The 23,371-nt window shown below is 35.0% G+C and overlaps 2 protein-coding genes across 2 annotated transcripts; both read right to left on the reverse strand.

The window, feature by feature from the left end:
* Window positions 1–450: 450 nt before the first annotated feature.
* LOC125799275 (interferon alpha-7-like) lies at window positions 451–4,970 on the reverse strand. Its single transcript, XM_049475562.1, has 5 exons — window positions 4,845–4,970; window positions 4,669–4,755; window positions 1,421–1,570; window positions 647–745; window positions 451–565 (listed from the first exon to the last, which is right to left on the reverse strand). The coding sequence occupies exons 1-5, from the start codon at window positions 4,968–4,970 to the stop codon at window positions 482–484; spliced, it is 546 nt and encodes a 181-aa protein (XP_049331519.1). The 3' UTR covers window positions 451–481.
* A 6,107-nt stretch (window positions 4,971–11,077) lies between these two features.
* On the reverse strand, window positions 11,078–21,592 carry rdm1 (RAD52 motif containing 1). Its single transcript, XM_049476161.1, has 7 exons — window positions 21,268–21,592; window positions 17,773–17,952; window positions 16,176–16,301; window positions 15,741–15,903; window positions 14,648–14,746; window positions 13,490–13,569; window positions 11,078–13,323 (listed from the first exon to the last, which is right to left on the reverse strand). Exons 1-7 carry the CDS (start codon window positions 21,370–21,372, stop codon window positions 13,234–13,236), a joined length of 843 nt encoding a protein of 280 aa, XP_049332118.1. The 5' UTR covers window positions 21,373–21,592; the 3' UTR covers window positions 11,078–13,233.
* Between the last annotated feature and the right edge of the window lie 1,779 nt (window positions 21,593–23,371).

Here is a 23,371-nt window from a genome sequence, read left to right on the forward strand (position 1 = left end):
ACAATAGAAAACAAATGACAGTGTACTTCAGGCACATCACTGTGTCTGTGTAAAAGTTACTAAATAAGAGGTTAATTTGTACAGTTATGTTAAGTTGCTGCCAATTAACACATTTTTAGCCTCATGAGAAAATTCCATTTCAATATATTTATAATGTTTTTATAAATCATTTTTAAAACAAGAAATATCCCCAGGTTTCTGTACTGGAATTATATGACCCACATCCCTACTTATTTATATAGGTTTTATTGCAAGATCAAATATGGTGAAAATAAATAAGGTGAAAATAAATATGGTGAAAATATGCTAACTGTTACTTTCTAGATGAGCAAAAATGATGTAGAATTATTTTTTGTTTGTTTGTTTTATTACAAATATAGAAAATCACAATAAATAAATATATACATATACATAAACAAAAATAATACCATTGGTAAACACTAGACAAAGATGTCCTCCATTCCTTCACTGGGACTGCACTTCATTGGGAGTCATTATTCAATATAAACTGCAGAGCATGCAAAATTTCAAACCTTGCAAACTCCCAAGCGCAGTATTGGTAGTCCTAAAACATGGAAAAAACAGCAATTAATCCAACTGACCTCAAAGTGAACCAATATGGCTGATGCTTAAATTTATGCCATACCTTTTCTATTAGAACTGCAGTTATATTCTGGAAGTATGCTCTGAGGGAGGCTTCTCTTTTAAGGAAGTCGTCCAGTGAATCCTGGGTTTTGCTCATGACCTGAAAGGGGAAATCAAAACAAAAGAAGTTTATTTCGAATTATAGTAAGGGAAATACAGAAGTAGAGTAGTGGATTGGTCAACGTGAATACTAAAGATATTGGCCCTTACTTAAAGTTAAAGTTGTGTTGAAAGCACAGGATAAGATTCAAGGCCAAAACTATTTTTTTTTTTTTTTTTTTTTTGGAGATCCAAGAAACCAGTAAAGTGGCAATGTGTTCCTTGTAGGTTTGAAGGGGAGGGAACAATAGACCTAGCAACATTTTTATAGTGTGAATATATTACTAAATTACTGTATCTAGAAGACCCAATGTTCTACAACTTTGGACACTTGGTTGGTTCTTCTTGGTTGGGGTTTCTAAATCTTCCAGACTAACTTCTTATAGTTTTCTCCTGCTTTTTTTTTTACTTTTTTATAGATATATGCAGCTGCTTAGAGGAACCCAAGGTTGCTTGACTTTTGTGACAAGGTTTGAAGGAACATAAAAATAGCACATCCAGACTTATATTAACCACAGCCTTAAAAAAAAGCTAATTAATTGTCTGAAACTCTGAAACAATGGAAAACTTATATTTACTCATTTAACAATAATATATATTACTGTGTACAGCTGTGATGAGAGAACAGTTGAGCCTGAGACATCAATCAAAAGAAATATGACTGCTGCATTCTTACACATTTGTTTTCCTCAATCAGTCGGAACACGATGTGAAGAAAATAGTCCAGTTTCTCCTGGGAGGTCCACTGGTCGGGGAGCTCATGATCGTTTAACATGGAGTTGATGTACTCAAGTGTTATGTAAATGGACTTTTCCAATGCAACAGTCTGTTTTGTAGAAATAACAACACACATAAATAGTCTTGAATCACATACAGGTAGCTATTGTATACTATATGTAGTAAATATGTCCCGTATTTTAGGGACTATAAGGTGCACTGTATTATGAGATGGATTTTAAGAGATAGTGTCACCATATTGTTAATCTACACATATTTCTCTGCTTAAAACTGTTTATTTGGGTGAGTAAAGCACTTCGGTTTATTTACAGTAAGCTTAGATTTCCAATACTTTCACCAGTGCAGTTAGCAGCAATGCTAGCCACGGTTAGCAGCAGCATTAGCTGTGGTTAGCAGCATTTATCAGCGTTTAGCGCTAGTAAATGAAACCAACAACGCTACTCCAGGGAACCCTGAGTGTTCCAGTAAACCAGGGTGCTAGCAGCTAGTGGTTCGTCCCATTTAGCTTGTTTTAACACAGTAAACAAGCAGACTACAGTCAGATACGCTCACCTCTTAACAGCAAAATAGCTAGCGCTTTAGTTAGCAGCTAATGCTAAATTCTAATACTGCCTTAGCCTCTGTGCTGGAGAAACTTTACTGAAACTCCTTAATAACGCTGTACTTCAGCGGAGTGGCTTTACTGCTCCTTAAAATGTGAATGGTAGAATTCATACATAAGGCGCACTGTCAATTTTTGGGAAAATTAAAGGATTTAAAATGTGCCTTATAGTGCAAAAAAATATCGTAATAATTCAGACATACAGACAAATGGACATTTACATACATACATATATATATATATATATATATATATATATATATATATATATATATATATATATATATACAGTTGTGGTCAAAAGTTTACATACACTTGTAAAAAAACATAATGTTATGGCTGTCTTGAGTTTTCAATAAGTTCTACAACTCTTATTTTTCTGTGATAGAGTGATCGGAACACATACATGTTTGTCACAAAAAACAGTCATAAAATTTGGTTCTTTCATAAATTTATTATGGGTCTGCTGAAAATGTCACCAAATCTGCTGGGTCAAAAATATACATACAGCAACAAAATTTGTCAATTTTGGTGATGTAGCGAGTTGTGTCAATCAAATTAGCTTCATGTCATGGCCTCTTCACTTCTTGTAAGTGATTCTGATTGACTACAGCTGTTGACTTCTCATGAGCCCATTTAAATAGGGCTCATTTGACCCAGTGATTAGACTCAGCTACAAAAGCTACAATGGGAAAGTCAAAGGAACTCAGTGTGGATCTGAAAAAGCGAATTATTGACTTGAACAAGTCAGGGAAGTCACTTGGAGCCATTTCAAAGCAGCTACAGGTCCCAAGAGCAACTGTGCAGACAATTATACGCAAGTATAAAGTGCATGGAACAGTTGTGTCACTGCCACGATCAGGAAGAAAACGCAAGCTATCACATGCTGCCGAGAGGAGATTGGTCAGGATGGTCAAGAGTCAACCAAGAATCACCAAGAAGCAGGTCTGCAAGGATTTGGAAGCTGATGGAACACAGGTGTCAGTCTCCACAGTCAAGCGTGTTTTACATCGCCATGGACTGAGAGGCTGCCGTGCAAGAAAGAAGCCCTTGCTCCAGAAAAGGCACCTTAAGACTCGGCTGAAGTTTGCTGCTGATCACATGGACAAAGATAAAACCTTCTGGAGGAAAGTTCTCTGGTCAGACGAAACAAAAATTGAGCTGTTTGGCCACAACACCCAGCAATATGTTTGGAGGAGAAAAGGTGAGGCCTTTAATCCCAGGAACACCATGCCTACTGTCAAGCATGGTGGTGGTAGTATTATGCTCTGGGGATGTTTTGCTGCCAGTGGAACTGGTTCTTTGCAGAAAGTAAATGGGATAATGAAGAAGGAGGATTACCTCCAAATTCTGCAGGAAAACATAAAACCATCAGCCCGAAGGTTGGGTCTTGGGCGCAGTTGGGTGTTCCAACAAGACAATGACCCAAAACACACATCAAAAGTGGTAAAGGAATGGCTAAACCAGGCTAGAATTAAGGTTTTAGAATGGCCTTCCCAAAGTCCTGACTTAAACCCCATTGAGAACATGTGGACAGTGCTAAAGAAACGGGTTCATGCAAGAAAACCATCACATTTAGCTGAACTGCACCAATTCTGTCAAGAAGAGTGGTCAAACATTCGACCTGAAGCTTGCCAGGAGCTTGTGGATGGCTACCAAAAGCGCCTAGTTGCCGTGAAAATGGCCAAGGGACATGTAACCAAATACTAATGTTGCTGTATGTATATTTTTGACCCAGCAGATTTGGTGACATTTTCAGCAGACCCATAATAAATTTATGAAAGAACCAAATTTTATGACTGTTTTTTGTGACAAACATGTATGTGTTCCGATCACTCTATCACAGAAAAATAAGAGTTGTAGAACTTATTGAAAACTCAAGACAGCCATAACATTACGTTTTTTTACAAGTGTATGTAAACTTTTATATACACAACTGTATATATATAAAGGCCAACAGCCTTATAAAAACAGAAACTCTTATTCGGTAGAAGCAAACTTGGCACCATTCTAATGCAAGGGACTTTTTTTTTGCACGTTTGTGTAGAATCTTGAGAAGATTGTATTTGCTCAACTACAACAATTGTGTATGCTTATTTATCACCTTTGGTAAAAACTTTGTTGGTCTCTATGTAATTTTAAAACAGCATAGTAAAATCACTAATACTGAATTATGCAGGTGATACTGTAGTATTTGTTTTACTCCCAGTTTGATTTAGACAGATTTACATGAATTAACACTCGTTGGGTGTTCACTCAGTATTGGATGTTTCAACAAACCATTGGATATGTTAATTTACCATTGGAATTGTTCAGTACAGGACATTTTGCTTTATGGGAAATAAAATGCAGCCTACACATTTATTACAATTTATTACATATATACTACACTGACAGGCTGACTTGAGGTATGGGTCTTACTGACGAGACATCGCCATAAATCATGCACGACTGAAGATGCTTTTAAAATTATATTACAGAAACTACAACAAAAAAAGTATCAGAATATACTTTGGAAACATAATTACAGTATGTAGCCAGAGTGTGTATCATAGCAAATTACTGAACAGAACTCAAAATCTTACCTCTTGCCTGGTGTTGGACTCAAATGCAGCTTTGGGAAATGGAACCAATACATAATTGTCAAGGCACCGAAAAGGAAATGCACCCCCCTAAAAGAGAAAAATACAAATGTTGCAACTCAAATGTTGGTAATCCAGTATTTACCAGGACATGCCAAAGATAATGAAGCTTAGCGTACCATGCTATCCAGGAGATGGTGACAAGTCTGTACGAGTCTCCGCTGGAGACTGCACTTCACGGGAACAGAGCAGACCTGTGCCATGCAAAGAAGGGCATTTATCCAGGAGAAACGCCGCAGAACCATGCTTCATCTTCTCCTGAGGATAAATGATCAGATACTGAGAACACCTCTCAAACTTAAGATAAGCTGTTTCGATGAGTCATTCATTATGAGCAATACTAATTCAGGACTATTATTAAAATCTTGTGAGGTCCCTGTAACCTAACTTTTGAGATTTTGAGTCATTGTCTTCTAGATCAATCTTGACACAACTAGTCTGTTTCTATTTTTCCCAAACAGGTCATTAAAGAATGAATCAATATTTTGGAAGCATAAATCTGCCACACAATAATTACATGGCTACATGCAGTATTTGGTAGTGAACCAAAAAGCAATCTTAATTATAAAAATATTGGTACCACTTTAAAATAAGACTACCTTTATAAAGGGTTTATAAATGGTTTACAATTAGTTTATTAATGGTTACTAATTAGGTTGTAAATGCCTTAAAAATGATTAAAAATCAGTTATAACAGGTACGTAGAAAGGGCAACAATGACCTGTTGTTTGCCAAATAGTGAACCCACAGCCATCTATATTGTTGCCCTAGTTATTAACCATTAATAAACGAATTATAAACCATTTATAAACCCTTTATAAAGGTAGTCTATTTTAAAGTGGTATCAAAATATTATAATTAACATAATTCAATGCATTGAAGTTTGAGGGCCCTGGTGAAAAATATATATACTTAATTGTACTTAAAACATATTGAGAAATGTCTAAGTATGCTATAAATATACTAACAAATTTATGTACTTACCTAAAATATACTAAAAGTACATTAATATTATGCTTTCATCAAATGTTTTAAAGTTTAAAACTTTGATCATACTTTTTAAAAAGTACAATATACTGTATTTAAAAAAATAGACTACTATGAAGTACACTTTTAGTTTAATGTAATTTAATATACTTCTAAAATACTTTATTTCCAAATATACTTTTGTACATTTTTAGCAAAGCATGTTAAAAAAAAAAAACATCTGTTGCAGTAGTTCACTTAAAGAATAATGTATCATGTAACTTTTTAGTAAGTAAATTAAAGTACTACTACTAATAAAAAATAAAGTAAATTTGTAACAAGCTAAAAATTGTATTACAGTAAATATATTTTTATACCCAATGAAGTATACTAGAAGTGTGCTATTTACAAAAAAATTTATTTTGTACTCTAATGTAAAAATAATTAACATTAATTCTTGGTACATATTTAATATACTCTGTGTATACTAGTGATACAGTTGTTATACTCATTAAATGTATTATAATTTTACTGTAATCATATTTAAAATATGGGGTTACATACATAAAGTAATATGGTTAAATGTCACTTAAATATATTTAAAATAGTTCCATTTTAGTACAGTTAAATGCACTTAGCACAATTTATGCAAGACTTGTGTACTATTTTTATACAAGTATAGTATAATAAGTTTTTAAAAAAGTTGTTCCATTTTAGTGCTCTTTAAATATACTGATTAATAATAATGTGGCTACAAGTACACTTTAGTGCACTATAGCATAATAATGCTTAGTGTACTTTAATCTACTTTTTTTCACTAGGGGGTCTGAGCCAATTTCAAAAGTTGCTAAATTGGGACAGATAGACAACTTGGACAAAACTCTTCAAAACTTCACACAGATATCTTGTGGTGTTTTCAGTATGCAGTAGTCAGTTTCTTCTAGAAGAGCTCAGAGAAAAGCCAAGAGACAACTGTTGAACTGGCAGCAGGGTCATGGATGCCCAAGCCTTATTAAGGCCATTCACAAAGGCCCTATCTCACAACATACAGGACTTAAATGGCCTGTTGCTTTCATACCACTTGACACTTTTGGAGGTCTTGTGAATCCAATGCTCTTTAAGTGACACAGTGTTGACTTACTAAAAAAATTAGGCCTGTGTTTTTCATAGTATACACAGTACAAAACCTTCCAAACAATGGTTTTATTTTTTGAATAAATACTATTTATTTATAGTAATTCAGACTATGGAGCAACACATAAGGAACCATAAAGTAAATTTAAGTGTTAAAAAAAGTAACAAAGGAGTGTCCTTTATCTGGGGTGTTAACTTGCAGTTTTCAGGCTGGTGATCTGACTGACTTTCACTTCTTAAGTATATTTTTCTTTACTTAGTTGAGTAGTTCTTGCCATAATATGGATTAAAACATTACTCAAATAGAGTTATTCACTGTATACCAACTCTACCTCTTCACAACTTTACAACTGATGCTCTCAAACACATTAAGAGAAAGGAATTCAAGTAATTATCTCTTAATTAGTTCAGCACAACTGTTAACTGAAAGCCTGAATTCTAGGTGACTCTACCTCATAAAGCTGACTGAGAAAATGCCAGCAAAGCTGTCACCTAAGCAAAAGATGCCTACTTTGAAAAACTTTTGTTTTTCTTCAACGTTTGGATGACTTCAGTATTAATCTACACAGAAGAGAATTTCAAAATAATTAAAAAACACAAATTCTTAAGATGTGTATAACTGGTACTGAATATGTATATATATATATATATAGTTGTTTTATTTTCAAAGGGTTCTTTAAAATGTGAATTTACAACACATGACATGCAGCCAGCTATAAGGTACTACATGTTGTAATAAGTTGTAATTGTGAACCGATACCAAATCCAGATACCAAAATATCAAGGTCCCTTCCAATATTCAGAAATGCCATGTACAGTTGGTTCCCCAATGGCATTGGAAATAATAAAACTGATCATAGGCAAAATGGAGTTCCATTGTGTTAAATTCAAAAGTAAAAAAAACAAAACAATGGGCCGTGTTTAGACAATTCATTACAATATCTTGTGTTTAAAAGCCTGATTATACTGAATCATACATTTGGGATCATGTAGGTTCATGCAGGTCATATGACTGGGTCACATGCTACACTACAGACCTGTTTGCAGACTGCTGATCTAGGTTAACTCTAGTTTAAATCTCCAGGATATATTATGGGATTACCTGGAGCCAACTCTAAACAAAAACAAAACACACCCATCTCCTTATATAATAAAATAAATGGATTCCAAGTCAAATAACTTGGCATGCATGAGTAACAGTGCGTGACTCACCTATCTTTTGGTTTACCCCTCAGGGCTAATGGCTAATGCTGCTGTTTATCAAAACAGCACCTCTCAGAATACTTCAGGCCTGGTGGGCCGATGATGAATGCGCTATTTTTGAACACAGACATTTTTTGACTGTTGCTTGTGTTTGTATTTGTCTGAAAATGCAGCAAATTACAGACTTGATTATTCTTGTCTAGACCAAGATATAACTGCAGTGACGCACCCAGAATCTTTTCATAGTGATGGCCAAAGAGGGCCACTGTAAATCTTGGGGTGACACACGAAAACCAAAAGTCACAACTGAATTTCACAACATGAAAATGCTGTTGTATTACAGGGTTTCTGAGAGTAAAGAATGAAAATGATTTGGCAGATGATCCAAATTTTGACACAAGCTGTGGTTAAAGGGGGAAACCTGTTAGGCCAAGACCTTGCGCACATATTTAGTGCCACCATCTTGGACTCCAGTTCACATTTTCAAATGGGATGTAGGTGTGTGGCGTATCAGACTGGTAGTAAATTCCACTAGAAAAACAGTGGGGAGCTTCATGTTGAAGTAAATGTATTCATTTTCATGTTCAGACTTGGATTTTTCTTTAGTACAGGCAATGTGACGAATGGCATCATCACAAGCAGAGTGTATTAGGATTGTAGTATGTGAACCCCGTGCTTCCGATAAACCCTTAGTTCTCTTTCAGGTGCTGTTTAACGGTAAAGCAAATTTCTTTGTAAACAATGAGGTCAACAAATACTGGCCAGACACAAATCCTCATGGAACTGATCCAGCTAACATGGCTGCCTCACCTAAATCCAAGTTCTGGGCAACTTTCTCGTATTTGATGCTCCCAACTTCCCACCGGTCTGCTGCCTTACCTTTCTGACTGCAGCTTTCCACTGGCCCTGCCAGCTTCCTGGATTTTCTCAGAATAGTTCTGGATTCCATTTCTTTCTAGGTTTCATTTCCCCAGGACAAGCAGAACCGTGTCAAGGCCTTCATTGCAAGAAGCAGCAGCTTTTTTCTCTCTTGGGGCATTTAACCTATGCCATGCGTATAATTATTCAAGGTTGTTTCTTCCATTTCCATCTTCTTAACCTTTCTTCTTCTTCTGTCAACTCTGAATTTCCAAGCTGCATTTCTGCTTTTCACCTCTTCACAATTTGGACATTTCTGATTTTGCATACTTATTTTTCTTCACAGTTCTGGCAAATGATGGTTTGTCACCTGCTGGACCTGCAGGAGTTCATTGACCCCACAATCGCCGACAGAGACTGCACCGCTTTACAGAAGCTTTACCCCGCAGTAGTTGCCGCCTTGCTCTGGGGCCACCCAAGACAGTGCCATTTTTACACATGAATATTCTTTGATCTAAAGCATTGTACTTTAGTTCTGGCTGTATGTTTAGGGTCATTGTCTTGCTGGAAGGTGAATCTCTTTTCCAGTCTCAAGTCTTTTGTGGGCTTCAATAGGTTTTCCTCCAGGATTGCCTCCATCCATCTTCCCATCAAGCTGACCAGCTTCCACATTGCATGATGTTGCCACCACCTTGTCTCACAGTGGGAATGGTGTGATTCGGGTGATGAGCAGTGTTACTTTTCTGCAACACAGAGTGCTTTGCATTTCGGCTTTCATTTAAGTCCTAAATGTAATATTTCATTGCATTGAAGTTCCACTTTGGTCTCAACTGAACACAGCACCTTTTTCTGCATGTTGTTGTGACCCCTACATGGCTTGTGGAAAACTGCTAATTACACTACTTATGTTTTTCTTTCAACAATGGTTTTCTTCTTGCCACGTTTCCATAAAATCCAGATTTGTGGTGTGTATGTCGATTTCTTGTCCTGTGAACAGATTCTTCTACCTGAGCTGTGGATTTCTGCAGCTCCTCCAGAGTGACCATGGATCTCTTGGCTCATTTTCTGACCAGTGCTCTACTTTTTGTCAGTTTGGGTGGACGACCATGTCCTGGTAGGTTTGCAGTTGTAGAACACTTTTTCCATGTTTGGATGGTTGGTTGTACAGTGCTCCATGGGATGCTTAAAGCTTGGGATGTGTTTTTATAACCTAAAACCACTGAGGCTTTTACAGAACAGCTGTATTTATACTGGGATTAAATGACACTCAGCTGGACTTCTAAAGGCAATTAAATATAGAAAAAACATATAATGTTCATTCCACTTCATCAGTATGTGCTCTGTGTTGGTCTATCACTTAAAAACTTAATAAAATATATTTAAGTTTGTGGTTGGAATATGACAAAAAATGTGAAAGTGCACAGGGTGATAAAACTTGTGCAAGCCTCTGTATTGTCTAAGGTTATCTTTGTTTGATATTAAAATTTGTTTGTTTGTTTCACAGCACTGTAAATCACCTAATTAACTGCATTCAGGGTAAAGGAAGATTGGATAAATTCAATTAAATTTCATTTTCACAGTTAAGAAGTAACATGTACTTCTTGATAAGTGATTAAAGGTTACACACATGGCACTAACAGGTCGTGGGGGATGTCGTGTAGTGAATAACAAGTAATACTCTGCAACAATTTTACTTCCCCTTGAGGTCAGGTGTTAGGCCGAGACCGCCACTTTCACTCGAAAGTGATAGAAGTGACAGAGCAAGCTGGATTAAAAGAAAAAGTATGCATGAAACCAAGGGAAAGAATGAGAGAGAGAGAGAGAGAGAGAGAGGGAGGTGGTTACCAAGTTTTTTAATTTTAATGGAGAAAAAAAATGCTGCTTCTGAATAGTGGTGTGATAGGGAAGTGAAAACCATGTTGATGGTAAATACATGAAAGAGGGACTGGCAGCCAAAAGTGTCATACTCTCACTCTCACCAACACACACACACACACACACACACACACACACACACCTGTGTATAAACTGTGCTCACCTCTCAAACGCCCGCTAGCTAAATGTGGATATCAGCAGACTCAGATTTATGACTCACTCCCTCACTCACACAGTTCATTAGTCACTCTCCATCACTCTTCACTAGAACCCACACAGCCTCACAGAAAAACACAGACATACGCTCATGAACAGATCCAGGTAAATCAGCACCACGGGAATTCCCATGAATACTCCTTTATTAGACTAGCAATCATCAAAAATAATACAATTTACAACAGTACAATAATAAAATCACTAATTTAACATAAGCATGGCTTCCAAAACACTGTGTAGAATAAATTATCTGACGGTATTAAATTTTAAATCACTGGCTAGATTTGGGTGCTGATCTTCTCTGTGAACTCCAGACACTGTACACATTTTTGTTGCCAACGCTTTACAATAAGTGTCACAACTAACAGCACTTACAACAGTAATAAACTTTGTTAAATGGTTAAGTAATGTCTCAACTAATTATTACTTGACACCCATTTACTGAAGCCACGAAAATCAGTGCAATGATTGTTACATTTTCTTAGAATCTGAGACTAAATAGAACAAAACAGTCTATACTATAAAAACTATGATTTCATTTTTGTCCATTTAGTACTATAGTAAATATGAAATGCTTTCTACACCTCAAAATCTTTGCAAAATTGTTGCATCTTGTAACAAAAGTAAATTGGATACCATAATATTTCTCAGAATATGCAAAAATGGGAAAATCATGCCAAAGGCAGAAATGAAAAACAAATATTAGAAAAATGCATGAAAACATTACTTATCTGTGAGTTTTTGACAGATATTTGACAGTTTTAAATTTTTTACAACTGTCTTGTAGAAGACAGCACTTGCCAGCACTTTAAATAAGTGTCACAACCAACAGTACTTACGACAGTAATAAACATTAAATGGTTTAGTAATGATTAATTAACTAATTATTAATCAACACAAGTTTAGACATGAATAAATACGGCTCTAGAAATAAAATTAACAGACCACTTCAGTTTCAGAATCAGTTTATCTGATGAACATTGTTGTTTTATTCTATAAACTACAGACATTACTCCCAAATTCCAAATAAACAGTCATTTAGAGCATTTATTTGCAGAAAATGAGGGAAAAAAAGATGCAGAGTTTCAGACCTCAAATAATGCAAAGAAAACAAGTTCATATTCATAAAGTTTTTAAGAGTTCAGAAATCAATATTTGGTGGAATAACCCTGGTTTTTAATCACAGTTTTCATGCATCTTGGCATCATGTTCTCCTCCACCAAAAAAAAAGTATTGTTTTATTTTAAACAAACATCTAGGAGAGTATTTTTCTTTACTTTTATAGATTCTATAACAAAACAGTAAAGACGCACAAATGCTGGTACTTACTGATTTTTTTGCACTATAAGGTGCAACTAAAATCCCAAAATCCCAATAATCATCAGTGCGCCTTTACGTATGAATTCTACCAGTCAGGTATTACGGAGCAGTAAAGCCATTCTGCTAAAGTACAGCTTTATACAGGAGCTTCAGTTTAGATTTCCAGCATCAAGACTGCAGCAGTATTAGCATTAGCCACTAACCACGCTAAGCGCTAGCTCTTTCACCATTCAGAGGTAAACATTATCGGCCTGTAGCCTGCTGCTAACCCTGGCTAGCGCTACTGGAGCAGCATTAGCATTACCTGCTAACTACGCTAAGCTCTCGCTCTTTCCATGTTCAGAGGTGAGTATTATCGGCCTGCTGCTAACCCTGGCTAGCACTGCTTGGGCAGCATTAGCATTATCCGCTAACCATACTAGCTCTTTTGCCCCTCCGAGACTAATATTATCAGCCTGTAGCCTGCGCGTTTACTGTGTTTAAAACAAGCTAAGTGGGGCCAATGGCTAGCTAATATCGCCTTGGCTTACCAGAACCCTCAGGTGTTCCTCAGTGTAGTCGGGCAGCATTAGTCAGTAACCAGGGCTAGTGCTAGCGGTTAGCCACTAAAGATAATATTGCTGCACTCATCCTTGGTGGAAAAACATGGTGACACCCCTGTTTCTTACTTGTGTCACATAATGCGCCTTATAATCTGGTGTGCCCTATGTATAAAAATAGACCAGACAATAGATGTTTATTAATAGTGCGCCTTATAATTTAGTGCACCATATAGTGTGATAAATACTGTAAGTTTACTAAAATGTGCAGCACATCTGAGAGCTTATATTCTTATTGGTAATGAACATGATACAGCTACCACGGTTCAAAATGGTTCCATAATGCAGTCCAGGTAAAGATAAGATAAAGCACAACCAGGAATACAGCAGGTGAGGGCTAATGAGAGAGGTCTACAGTAAAATCCCACAGCAAATCTTCATCCTCCCCACCATCAGCTTCAAAATCTGTCCATGAGATATTGTTCACCTGTGAGAAAGCGAAGACTTTTATTATCAACCTTCTCAGAAAAAAACATAAAAATAACAGATAAAATAAACAGATTTGTTCTGTGGTAAGTTATGTGTAAGACCTCCCATGAAAGTGGAACAGAATTAAATCATAATTTCCCTTTAAAAAAAAATGATGTGTTTACCTGGATGGCCCCCTCAATATCGTCATCTGGTAGAACTTCCTCTTGATTTATTCTACATTCCACTGCTATTTTTCCATTACCTGCAAAACATTTAATTCAGCAGCATTTACACAATGCAGGAATTATAACTTAAAATAGCAGCTTCAGAATCATTTTGAAGGTACACTGACTTTAATTAAAGAAAGATTAGCATCTTTCATTGGCTCTGCTAGTTGAAATGTGGCTAACAGCACTATGTAACTTTAATGGACCCAAGACCTACACTGCAAAAAACAGAATCGCAGCCAGTAAAATTATGTATTTTCAAGATAATCATATATATATATATATATATATATATATATATATTTTATTTTTTTTGTCTGATGAGATTGTGATATTTTTTACCAAACATTGTAAGTGTAAGATTTTTTTTCTTATTTTAGAAACAACCTCAAATCAGTGACATGTTGAATTTTCATTTTATTTTAAACACTGGAACTAAAAAGAAGCACAAAATATTAGAGAAGTTATTCTGATTCTTTAGTCCAAATTTAAGATATGATATCAGGATTAGTTCACCCTATTTTCAGATAATATACAAGATCCTGTGTCCTTACTATAAAGCATATCTGTCTCAATCCTTATATATTTAGATTTTCTAGCTTTTTAAATGTTTTTTTTGCAGTATAATGGTGCATCACCCAAAATATACTTCTTCATAAAAACAGCCATAAAACCCTAATAGCTCTTCTAAAAAAAAAGGTTATTATAATTTTTAGAAATGTATTTTTCATAAAATTTTAATTTTCTACTGCCTAGATTAAACAATGCAGGTTAATAAAATATAAAAATAATATAAAAGTTACATAAAGGTAATTTTACACTCATGGAGTTCCCCTTACAATAGTAAATGATCTAAAGGTAATTTTATCTAGTGGGCTTCCCCACACACTGTCCTTTTCTCTTTTCATAATGCTTTCATTTGTGCCCAAGAGGACTTCCAAATACCTTCTTTGGAACCAACAATGGCCTTGGTGACTAATAACTAAAACCACTAAAGCACCAGCACCATTTAATTACATTTTTATTATTGAACAATATGTGTAGTCATTTAAATGATCCAATATCAAAAATCTTGAATTGTCCATTTGAAACAAATATCAGTGTGATACATACCAAAAACTATTAGTAAAACTTTCTCAAAGGCTCCAACTACTGCTTTGTCTTTGGCCCATTTCATCAGCCTTCCCCTTTTCCAGAGCTTTTCTTCTAAGCCTAAAAAACATGAAGTACATATTGTAAAAAAGGGCAGTTGCGTGTTACATTGTGGCAAACTGACCAATGAAAATAAATTGTATATAAACTAGCGGATCTAAACAAAATAGAATATAATTAAAAAGTTATTGCATTTTAGTAATTTAGATTAAAATGTGAAACTCATATATAGATGTATTACATAGTGATCTATTTTAAGTGTTTATTTCTTTTCTTTTGTTGATTATTACGGCTTACAGCTAATGAAAACCCAACAATCAGTGTCTCAAAATTAGAATATGATATAAGACCAATTGGTACTTTTGGCAGTGTGGGCAGTGTGCCAAGTCCTGCTGGAAAATGAAATCTACACAGTCATAAAAGTTGTCAGATGCAGAGGGAAGCATGAAGTGCTGTAAGATTTTGCGGGAAAACAAAACTGCACTGACTTTGAACTTGATAATAAAACACAGTGGACCAACACCAGCAGATGACATGTCTCTCCAAACCATCACTGATTGGTGGAAACTTCACACTAGACCTCAAGCAGTTTGGACTGTGTGTCTCTCCACTCTTCCTCCAGACTCTGATCCCTTGATTTACAAATGAAATGTAAAATTTACTGATGATCAGTGATGGTTTGGAGAGACATGTCATCTGATGGTGTTGATCCACTGTCAGTCAGTGCAGTTTTGTTTTCCCAGACAATCTTACAGCACTTCATGCTTCCCTCTGCATCTGACAACTTTAATAGAAATGAGGATTTCATTTTCCAGCAGGATTTGGCACACTGCCCACTCTGTCAAAAGTACCAATTGATTTTATATAATATTTAAATTTACTGAGATACTGATTTTTGGGTTTTCTTTGACTGTAAGCCATGATCAAACAATAAAAAATAAATGCGTAAAATAGATCACATTGTGTGTAATACATCTATATAACATTCACTTCCATTGACATTTAAATTAATTTTCTGACAGCAGCAATGTGTATTCATTGTTTTATACTTCACCTTTCTCCGGGTCTACAACATCCTCAGCAACACCAACCCCACGACACGTCACTCCGTACTGCGGGAAAGTCAGCTCTGCAACACAGCCATACTTCAGCAGCTCTCCTTGACTAGCTGTGTGCAAGCTCCATCCAGCATCTGCACATTTTGAGATATCCTTCAGCTAGGGAAAACAGCGGGCAGAAAATGAGCATCAGTTTGTGAAGGTCATCTTAGTTAAGCTAGAAAAAATGCTTTATATTTTGCATGAATTATTTAGAAACTAAATTTTTTTGCAACATCATCCAGAAGAAAACAAAACTTAAACTTAATGCTGCTATATGTATTAGAAGTAATTTAGAAATTTTACTGACTTCACTTATTCCTGTGGATTATACTGTAAAACTGAGTGCTCTAAAAGTTGTATTTCTTTCTAATAGAAATAAAGGTTCTTACTGTAACTATGCGAGTAGACCAGCCGTTGAAGCCCAGGTAGTGATTAGCCAGGTTTTGGCACCTGGCATGACTGAGGGATTGGCCTCCAAAAAACAAGTTTGGATTCTGTTTTGTGCTCAATCTCACCTGGAAAAGAAAAATTATCAATAAAGACATTGAGATGGAGTCGGATACAAGAACATGTTTTGCGAGTTTTAGACCCTTAATGGATTTATTGAGTTGGAGCTTAAAAACTGACCCAAGTAATAAATCTGCATTTTGTGTACTTTACTTACATGTATCATCAACTAGAATTATTTAAATAGAATTGCATAAATATTCATTTTTAACAGAGCTTTTTGAGTTTTTTAACATATGTGCTGGTGAAATTCACTGTTGTTTAAAAAAATAAAAAATAAATAATCTAGATCTAGATGACATTCAGAGGTGAGTATATCTGACTGTAGTCTACATGTTTACTGTGTTTAAAACAAGCTAAATGGACAAATCACTAGCTAATATCATCCTGGCTTACTGTTGCAGGGTCAGGTGGCATTAGCCGCTAACTGCAGCTAGCACTAGTGGTTAGCTGCTATTAGTGATATCACCCAAATTTTCAGGAGAGAAATCTGTGTAGATTAACATCCAGCTATTGTTTGACTTCAAAAAAATATATATAATTTTTTTTAAGAATTAGTTTTGTTTACTTAACTTGCCACGTGTTGTCTAGATCTAGATGACTTATATTAAATATTTTGATGATCAAGTATATTTTAATGTATGGATCTGAATTTTTCTAAATCAGAAAATCGGGGATCTGAATTCTAAACATTATTTTTAAATGTATTTTTTTAATAGCAAAACAGCATTGTAAAAGTCTGGATAATAAGTCTGTATCAATGGTAAAATTCTGGATAGTGACATATTTCAAGTTTAGGTCAAGTAAAAGTAAATTTAATATACAAAAAGCACATTTATGTATATTTAAATTACTTTTACTTGACCTAAAAAAAAAAGCACATTTATTATTTTTATACTCCATATTCAACCAGTATTTGACCTGATCTATAGAATGTTCTGCTTCCATCAAAAAGCTTTGAAATGCGTATGTCAACACTCTCACACCACTAATAAACTTAAGTGCTTCTGAAAATGTAATCCTCCTGCAAATAGCTTCAAATATAATTGACAACTCCATATATGGAATACCATTGACCATCTTATCTGTAAATAATTGAAGTAAATGCTGGTTTAATTCTGGAATTAAGCTCATCATATATAGGAGAGATATTGCTCAGTGTGTAGCACACATGAACATTTCATTCTCTTGGGACAAATGCTCTTGGGAATCCCAGCCCTGCAGCTGGAGCACAATATCATTTTCACTTTGGGATTAATAAAATGTTATCTTAAAGAAACTGGAGCCAGATGGTGGTGTTAGTGTGTCAGATATCTATAGTCACATGCAGATGTTGTGGAACATCTTATGACACACATTACATCACATTTAAAATATGAGATATGAGTTCAGAATCTGCATGTAAATGTATACAAATAAACTGATCTCTAAAGCCTGTGTTTATTTTAGCTGACCAATAGGGAATCAGAAGCACTTTACTTTGACGGGGGAGCTCTGGAAGAGACACTGCTTGTCTGTGGCTCTCTGGGCTTTGGACGCGTGGGCAGAGGAGTAAAACTTGACCATTGCGTAGAAGCCTGGTGTGGCCACTGCAGCGTTGGGACACACCTTCAACAGATAGAGTGCTCCAAAAGCTGAGTACACGCTCCACAGGGCCTCCTAGCAAACACAGAAGAGTGTAAAACAATATCAGAGGCTCTACTCATGTCATTTAAGTGTTTATTTTGCTTATTGCTTCCAGAACGTGCACATCGTTAGCTTGAATTAGTCCATGTCTAACCCTGAGGCTTAGTTTCCTAACTAAAATTAAATAACTATGGTCAAGGTCAATCACAAATCAACTAATCAGTAGTTGTTAACTAATTCAAAAATGTATTTTTTTATGTATTCCAGCCATCTAATTGCCCATCTATCTAATGCTTCTATCTAGTACCTTCTATGCCACTTCTACTAGACAGTCTCCAATAGAGAAAATAAGATAAGGTGCTGTATAGGGTTCTCCTACAGGTGAAAAATCATAATGAAGTACACAGGTAGGCTGTTCCTTTAATGGAGAAAATGTAATGCAGTGCTGTAAAGGGTGTTCATATATAATGAAGTTTAAGTTTTATACCTGAGTTTCGTATGTAATTATTTAATTTGCTATGAGAACAATGACAAAACACCTTTAGTTTATGCTGTAAATATTACCAATTTACCAAGACTGTGATTTTGTATAAAATAATAATGTAAAGAAAATAATGTAGCATAATGTAATGTAACAATAACATATACTACAGAAATAAATTGCCAAAAAATTTGCGCATATGCATAAATAGTGCTGTCAACGTTAATGCTATAATTTTAACAGCAAATATAGATAAATCCATTTTGTATATCTTACATTCACTCCAATATTGAAATATCTATTATTAAATGTTTAGGTCTTAATTTTGTTTTTGTGATTTATCTGATTCATTTGTTTAATTGATTAACGCCACTAATGCAAAAAAAATTATACAAAATATCCATAAAAATTCCCAGTATATAGCAAAACACGAAATAATCTGCTTTCAAGATAGAATTAGGCTTTCATCCAAATACACAATATGGATTTTTTTTGTCGTTTTAGAAAGAACTACTGCAAGCAGTGAACAGATAACCCAACCCTGTTCAGTTTACCCAGCCCTGGAAGTGAAGGAGTGAGAGCAGTGTTCCCAGTTGGGGAGAAAGGAGGCTTAATTCACTTAATCTTAAATTTTCCCCCAGACACAAACAATATCTAAAGCATGTGTTATTAGCAGCCTTTTAAAATAATCAATTACAATTTTTGAAAAAGTCTAAGGTGAAAAAGTGAATTTTATAGTGGGATAACGTATTCCACACCAATTTAACATTTGCCTTGTATGCAGTCAAACTGTTTACGTATCCCAGGCTAGTTATCACTATTTTGGAACAGAGCTAAAAAAAAAAAAATCTTATAAAAATGCACAGTGCTCATCACCTCTTGTGAAAAAATTCTATATTTTCAAATGATAGTATATTTGGTACAGTGTAGTGAAAAGGTTGGCGCACCCCTGATAATTTACATGATTTTTAGACCAGCAATTCCAGAATAACACTATATATTTGAGAATATTTGAGAAGTGAAAAAAAAGTTTATAGGATTTATAGAAAGTGTGCAATAATTCTTTAAACTAAATTAGGCAGGTGCATAAATTTGGGCATCCTTGTTGGTTTTTGATTTGAATACCTTTAGCACTAATTATTGGAACACAATTTGTTTGATAAGCTCATTGACCCTTGACCTACATACATAGGTAAATCCAATTATGAGAAAGGGTTAAGGAGCCAATTGCAAGTTTTTGTTCACTTTGCAGCTTCTATGAAAAGTAGCAAAACAAAACTCCAAAATGACCTGAAAACAAAGATTGTTCAACATCATGGTTTAAGGAAGGATACAAAAAGCTATTTCAGAGATTTCTGCTGACAGTTTCCACTGTGAAATTGAGGAACAGAGTAAGGAAATGGAAGACCACAGGCACAGTTCTAGTTAAGGCGTGAAGTACTGGGAATCTTGTTAAAGTTGAGGGTTGCATGGATTCCAGTCAATATCAGCAGATTCTTCAAAACAATGTTCAAGAATTAGTAACAAAGTTGAAGTTAAAGCGCTGGGGCTGGATACTTCAACAAGACAACGACCCTAAACACTGAACACTGCTGAAAAATCTACTAAAGCATTCATGCAGAGGAACAAGTACAGCGTTCTGGAATGATCATCTCAGTCCCCAGACCTGAATATTATTGAAAATCTGTGGTGTGATTTAAAGCAGGCTGTTTGTGATCCAAAAACCATCAAACCTGACTAAACTGGAGATGTTTTGTAAAGAATAATGATCCAAAAAACCTTCAACCAGAAGCTAGACTCTCATAGGAAGCGTTTACAGGCTGTTATTTCTGCAAAAGCAGGATCTAATAAATATTGATTTAATTCTTCTGTTGGGAAGCCCAAATTAATGCACCTGCCTAATTTTGTTTAAAGAGTTATTAAACGCTTTCTGTAAATCCTATAAACTTCATTTCACTCCTCAATATCACTGTGTTCATTTGCTATATGATATATTTGACTGAAATTGCTGATCCAAACAACCAATGATTTATAAAGGAAAATCATAAAAAACTAATGCTCAGGGGTGCCCAAACCTTTGTATACCATTGTATATATATATATATATTATATAAACAGGAAAAAATAGGAACCACTTAGAAATTATGAACTTTTTAAAATTGACCAAACTGAAAACCTCTAGAATATAATTAAGAGGAAGATGGATGATCACAAGCAATGAAACCAAGCCAAAAGCAGTGCGCAAGACTGGTGGAGGAGAACATGATGCAATACAAGCAAGATGCATAAAAAATGTCCACCAAAGATTGATTTCTGAACTATTAAAACTTTGAGTATAAACTTATTTTATTTGCATTATTTGGGGTCTGAAAGCTCTGCATCTTTTTGTTATTTTAGCAATTTCTTATTTTCTGCAAATAAATGCTCTAAATGATTGTAAAAATTGTAACTTTTGGAGAAATGTTGTCCGTAGTTTATAGAATAAAAGTACAATGTTAAATTTACTCAAACATAAACCTATAAATAGCAAAATTAGAGAAACTGATTCAGAAACTGAAGTGATCTTATTTTTTTCCACATATGTATATATATGCCGAAGATTCAAAGTATATTTCTTTTAGTTTATTCTTATCTTATCTGCTTTATCTGCATTTTAATATCATCTGAATAAAAGTACATTTTGATTGTGCTATTTCAGTACACTGATATATATCCAGCTGCTCAATGAATTGGTTTATGTTTAGTTTAGGTAACTGTTAGTCAATATTCAGAAATGGGTCTGGGCTTTCATGGATTAAGGGCTACTTTTGTAACCGATGGGATTAAATGGGTTACCAACATTTTACTTACTGATTCTGCTTACTTACATAAATAAACGCTTCGGAAAAGCCAGTCTGAATATCCCAGATAAAGATGGTTTTGTTATTTTCAGCTGGAACTCTGAATTCAATAACTTCCACCTCGATCTCCATTCAGGCCCAGCTCTACTAAACAAGCTTCAGCTACTGGAGAACCTTCAAAACTCAGAGTTTATCTTGCAGAATAGAGTAAATTACAGAGGCTTGAGGTAATTTAGCGGGTATAATAAATCACAGTTCACTGCAGGTTACAGAAAGTACTGAAAATACCTCCGTTCACAAACTTCCGCAAACAAAACGGAATCGCCCGCGCGCAGACGCGTCACACACACGTAGGGAAAACAAGACCAAGGAGATAAGAGCGTGCGCGCATGCGCAGAATTACCACATACACACAGTTTCAAATAGATATACAATAAAAAAATTCAGACATTAAGAAAATAAAACGTTACAAATGTAAAGAAAAATAGCCTAAAATCACACTATACTAATAAGGTAATGATATTCAAAAATACGATATGCTATGAAATCATTAACTTGTTATAGATAAAATATAGCTAATACAACAAAAGAGAAAAGAAATAACATGAGAAACACGTATGTCTGTATACAGAGGTGGGAATTAAGGAATGAAAAGTGCTACAGACTCACGTTATTTAATTAATCCGTATTTTTAATCATGCAGCTTTTAGTCAGACGCTGTAAATCTATGAAGCTTAGATTCGTTTAAAACTTGTGCAAGGAAATATAAATCTTTTCCAGTTTAGTCTTTGTAGAAATATTAAATTATATATGAAATTATATAGTTAAACTGAACTGAAAGCTTATAACACTTATACTGCCACCCCTAATCATATTAACAATACTTACTACGCCATACGTGCCTTATCACACTGCACTGAAAATTGTATTACATTATATGTGTAAGAGTCGCCATCTAGCGGCCATTTAAATGAAAATCAGTGTTTCTAAATATTTGACATTTACTAGTGCATCTCAACAAATTAGGATTTCGTTAAAAATTTACTTCATTTTAGTAATTCAAGTCAAAATGTGAACCTCTTAATAAATATATATTACACACATAGTGTAATATTTGTGGTCTAAGTGTTTATTTCTTTTATTGTTGATTATGGCTTACAGCCAATGAAAACCCAAAAAAGTCAGTATTTTTTTATTACAATATGTAATTTGCTGGGCACGGCTCTCCACAGGGCTGTGTGCTGAGCCCCCTCCTGTCCTGTCTCTACACCAATGACTGTAAACCGGCCCACAACAACAACCTTATCATGTTTGCTGACAATACCACCATTGGTCGGACTCATATCAAGGGGAGGTGAGGCAGCTTACAAAGAGGTGGTCCTGAGGTCAGCAGAGAATAACCTGACACTAAACACAAAGAAAACACCAATTTTCGTACCACTCTGTCTAAACAATAAACTGAATTTTCTTGCTTTCACTGTATCTTTCTGTCTTGGGGCCTCAACAAGAGCTTAGATCCGGCTCAAAAAATCCAGCCCTAACCGGCCAGAGCCTGTGCACGTTCTTCCCAAGCCCGACCCAACCCGCCCCATAAACTCATTATGAGCCCGAGCCAGATTTAAACGAGACATTTTTTTTAAATAAGTATAGTGTTAAAACTAGGCTTTAAAAAAAAAAAATTCCAGCTGTCTAAATGAAGAAAAAACTGTTCAGAGTGATGTTAATTAACACTGAAACACTGAAGAAGCATAGACTTAATATTTAATAAAAATAGATTAAAAAAAGATGATCTCCCCGTCTACTCTTATATAATTAACAATGTTTAAGAAAATAAAACACTTTCTAAACAAACAACTTTTATTTTAAACATATGCAAAACACAAAAAAACAGCAATAAGGCTATGTACTGACAAGTGGAGGAGCTGACGTGTGCAGTGCTTACTGCTCAGTTACGGAGCTGTGCGATTATAGCATCCTAACTTGTGCTACATTTTTTTTAAAACACAGTTTGATTTTTTAAATCTTTTTCTATATTTTATGGGACGACACTGATGGTAACATTTTGATACAATTTAAAGTAGTCATTGTACAGTTTGTATAACTGTGTAAATTTGCTGTGCTCTCTGTGTAA

The sequence above is a fragment of the Astyanax mexicanus genome, chromosome 3 (assembly GCF_023375975.1).
Source record: "Astyanax mexicanus isolate ESR-SI-001 chromosome 3, AstMex3_surface, whole genome shotgun sequence".
NCBI lineage: Eukaryota > Metazoa > Chordata > Actinopteri > Characiformes > Acestrorhamphidae > Astyanax > Astyanax mexicanus.

Bases quoted from the DNA above. Each gene is read 5' to 3' on its own strand.
- LOC125799275 (XM_049475562.1), bottom strand. From the start codon at position 4,970: ATGGTTCTGCGGCGTTTCTCCTGGATAAATGCCCTTCTTTGCATGGCA. The intron at 1,571-4,668 runs GTAAGATTTTGA...TCTACAAAACAG, and splicing joins AGTCCAACACCAGGCAAGAG to ACTGTTGCATTGGAAAAGTC. The intron at 566-646 runs GTATGGCATAAA...TCCATGTTTTAG, and splicing joins CTGCAGTTCTAATAGAAAAG to GACTACCAATACTGCGCTTG.
- rdm1 (XM_049476161.1), bottom strand. From the start codon at position 21,372: ATGGAGATCGAGGTGGAAGTTATTGAATTCAGAGTTCCAGCTGAAAAT. The intron at 15,904-16,175 runs GTAAGAACCTTT...TGTTTTCCCTAG, and splicing joins GGTCTACTCGCATAGTTACA to CTGAAGGATATCTCAAAATG. The intron at 13,570-14,647 runs GTATGTATCACA...AATGTTTTGCAG, and splicing joins AGTTTTACTAATAGTTTTTG to GTAATGGAAAAATAGCAGTG.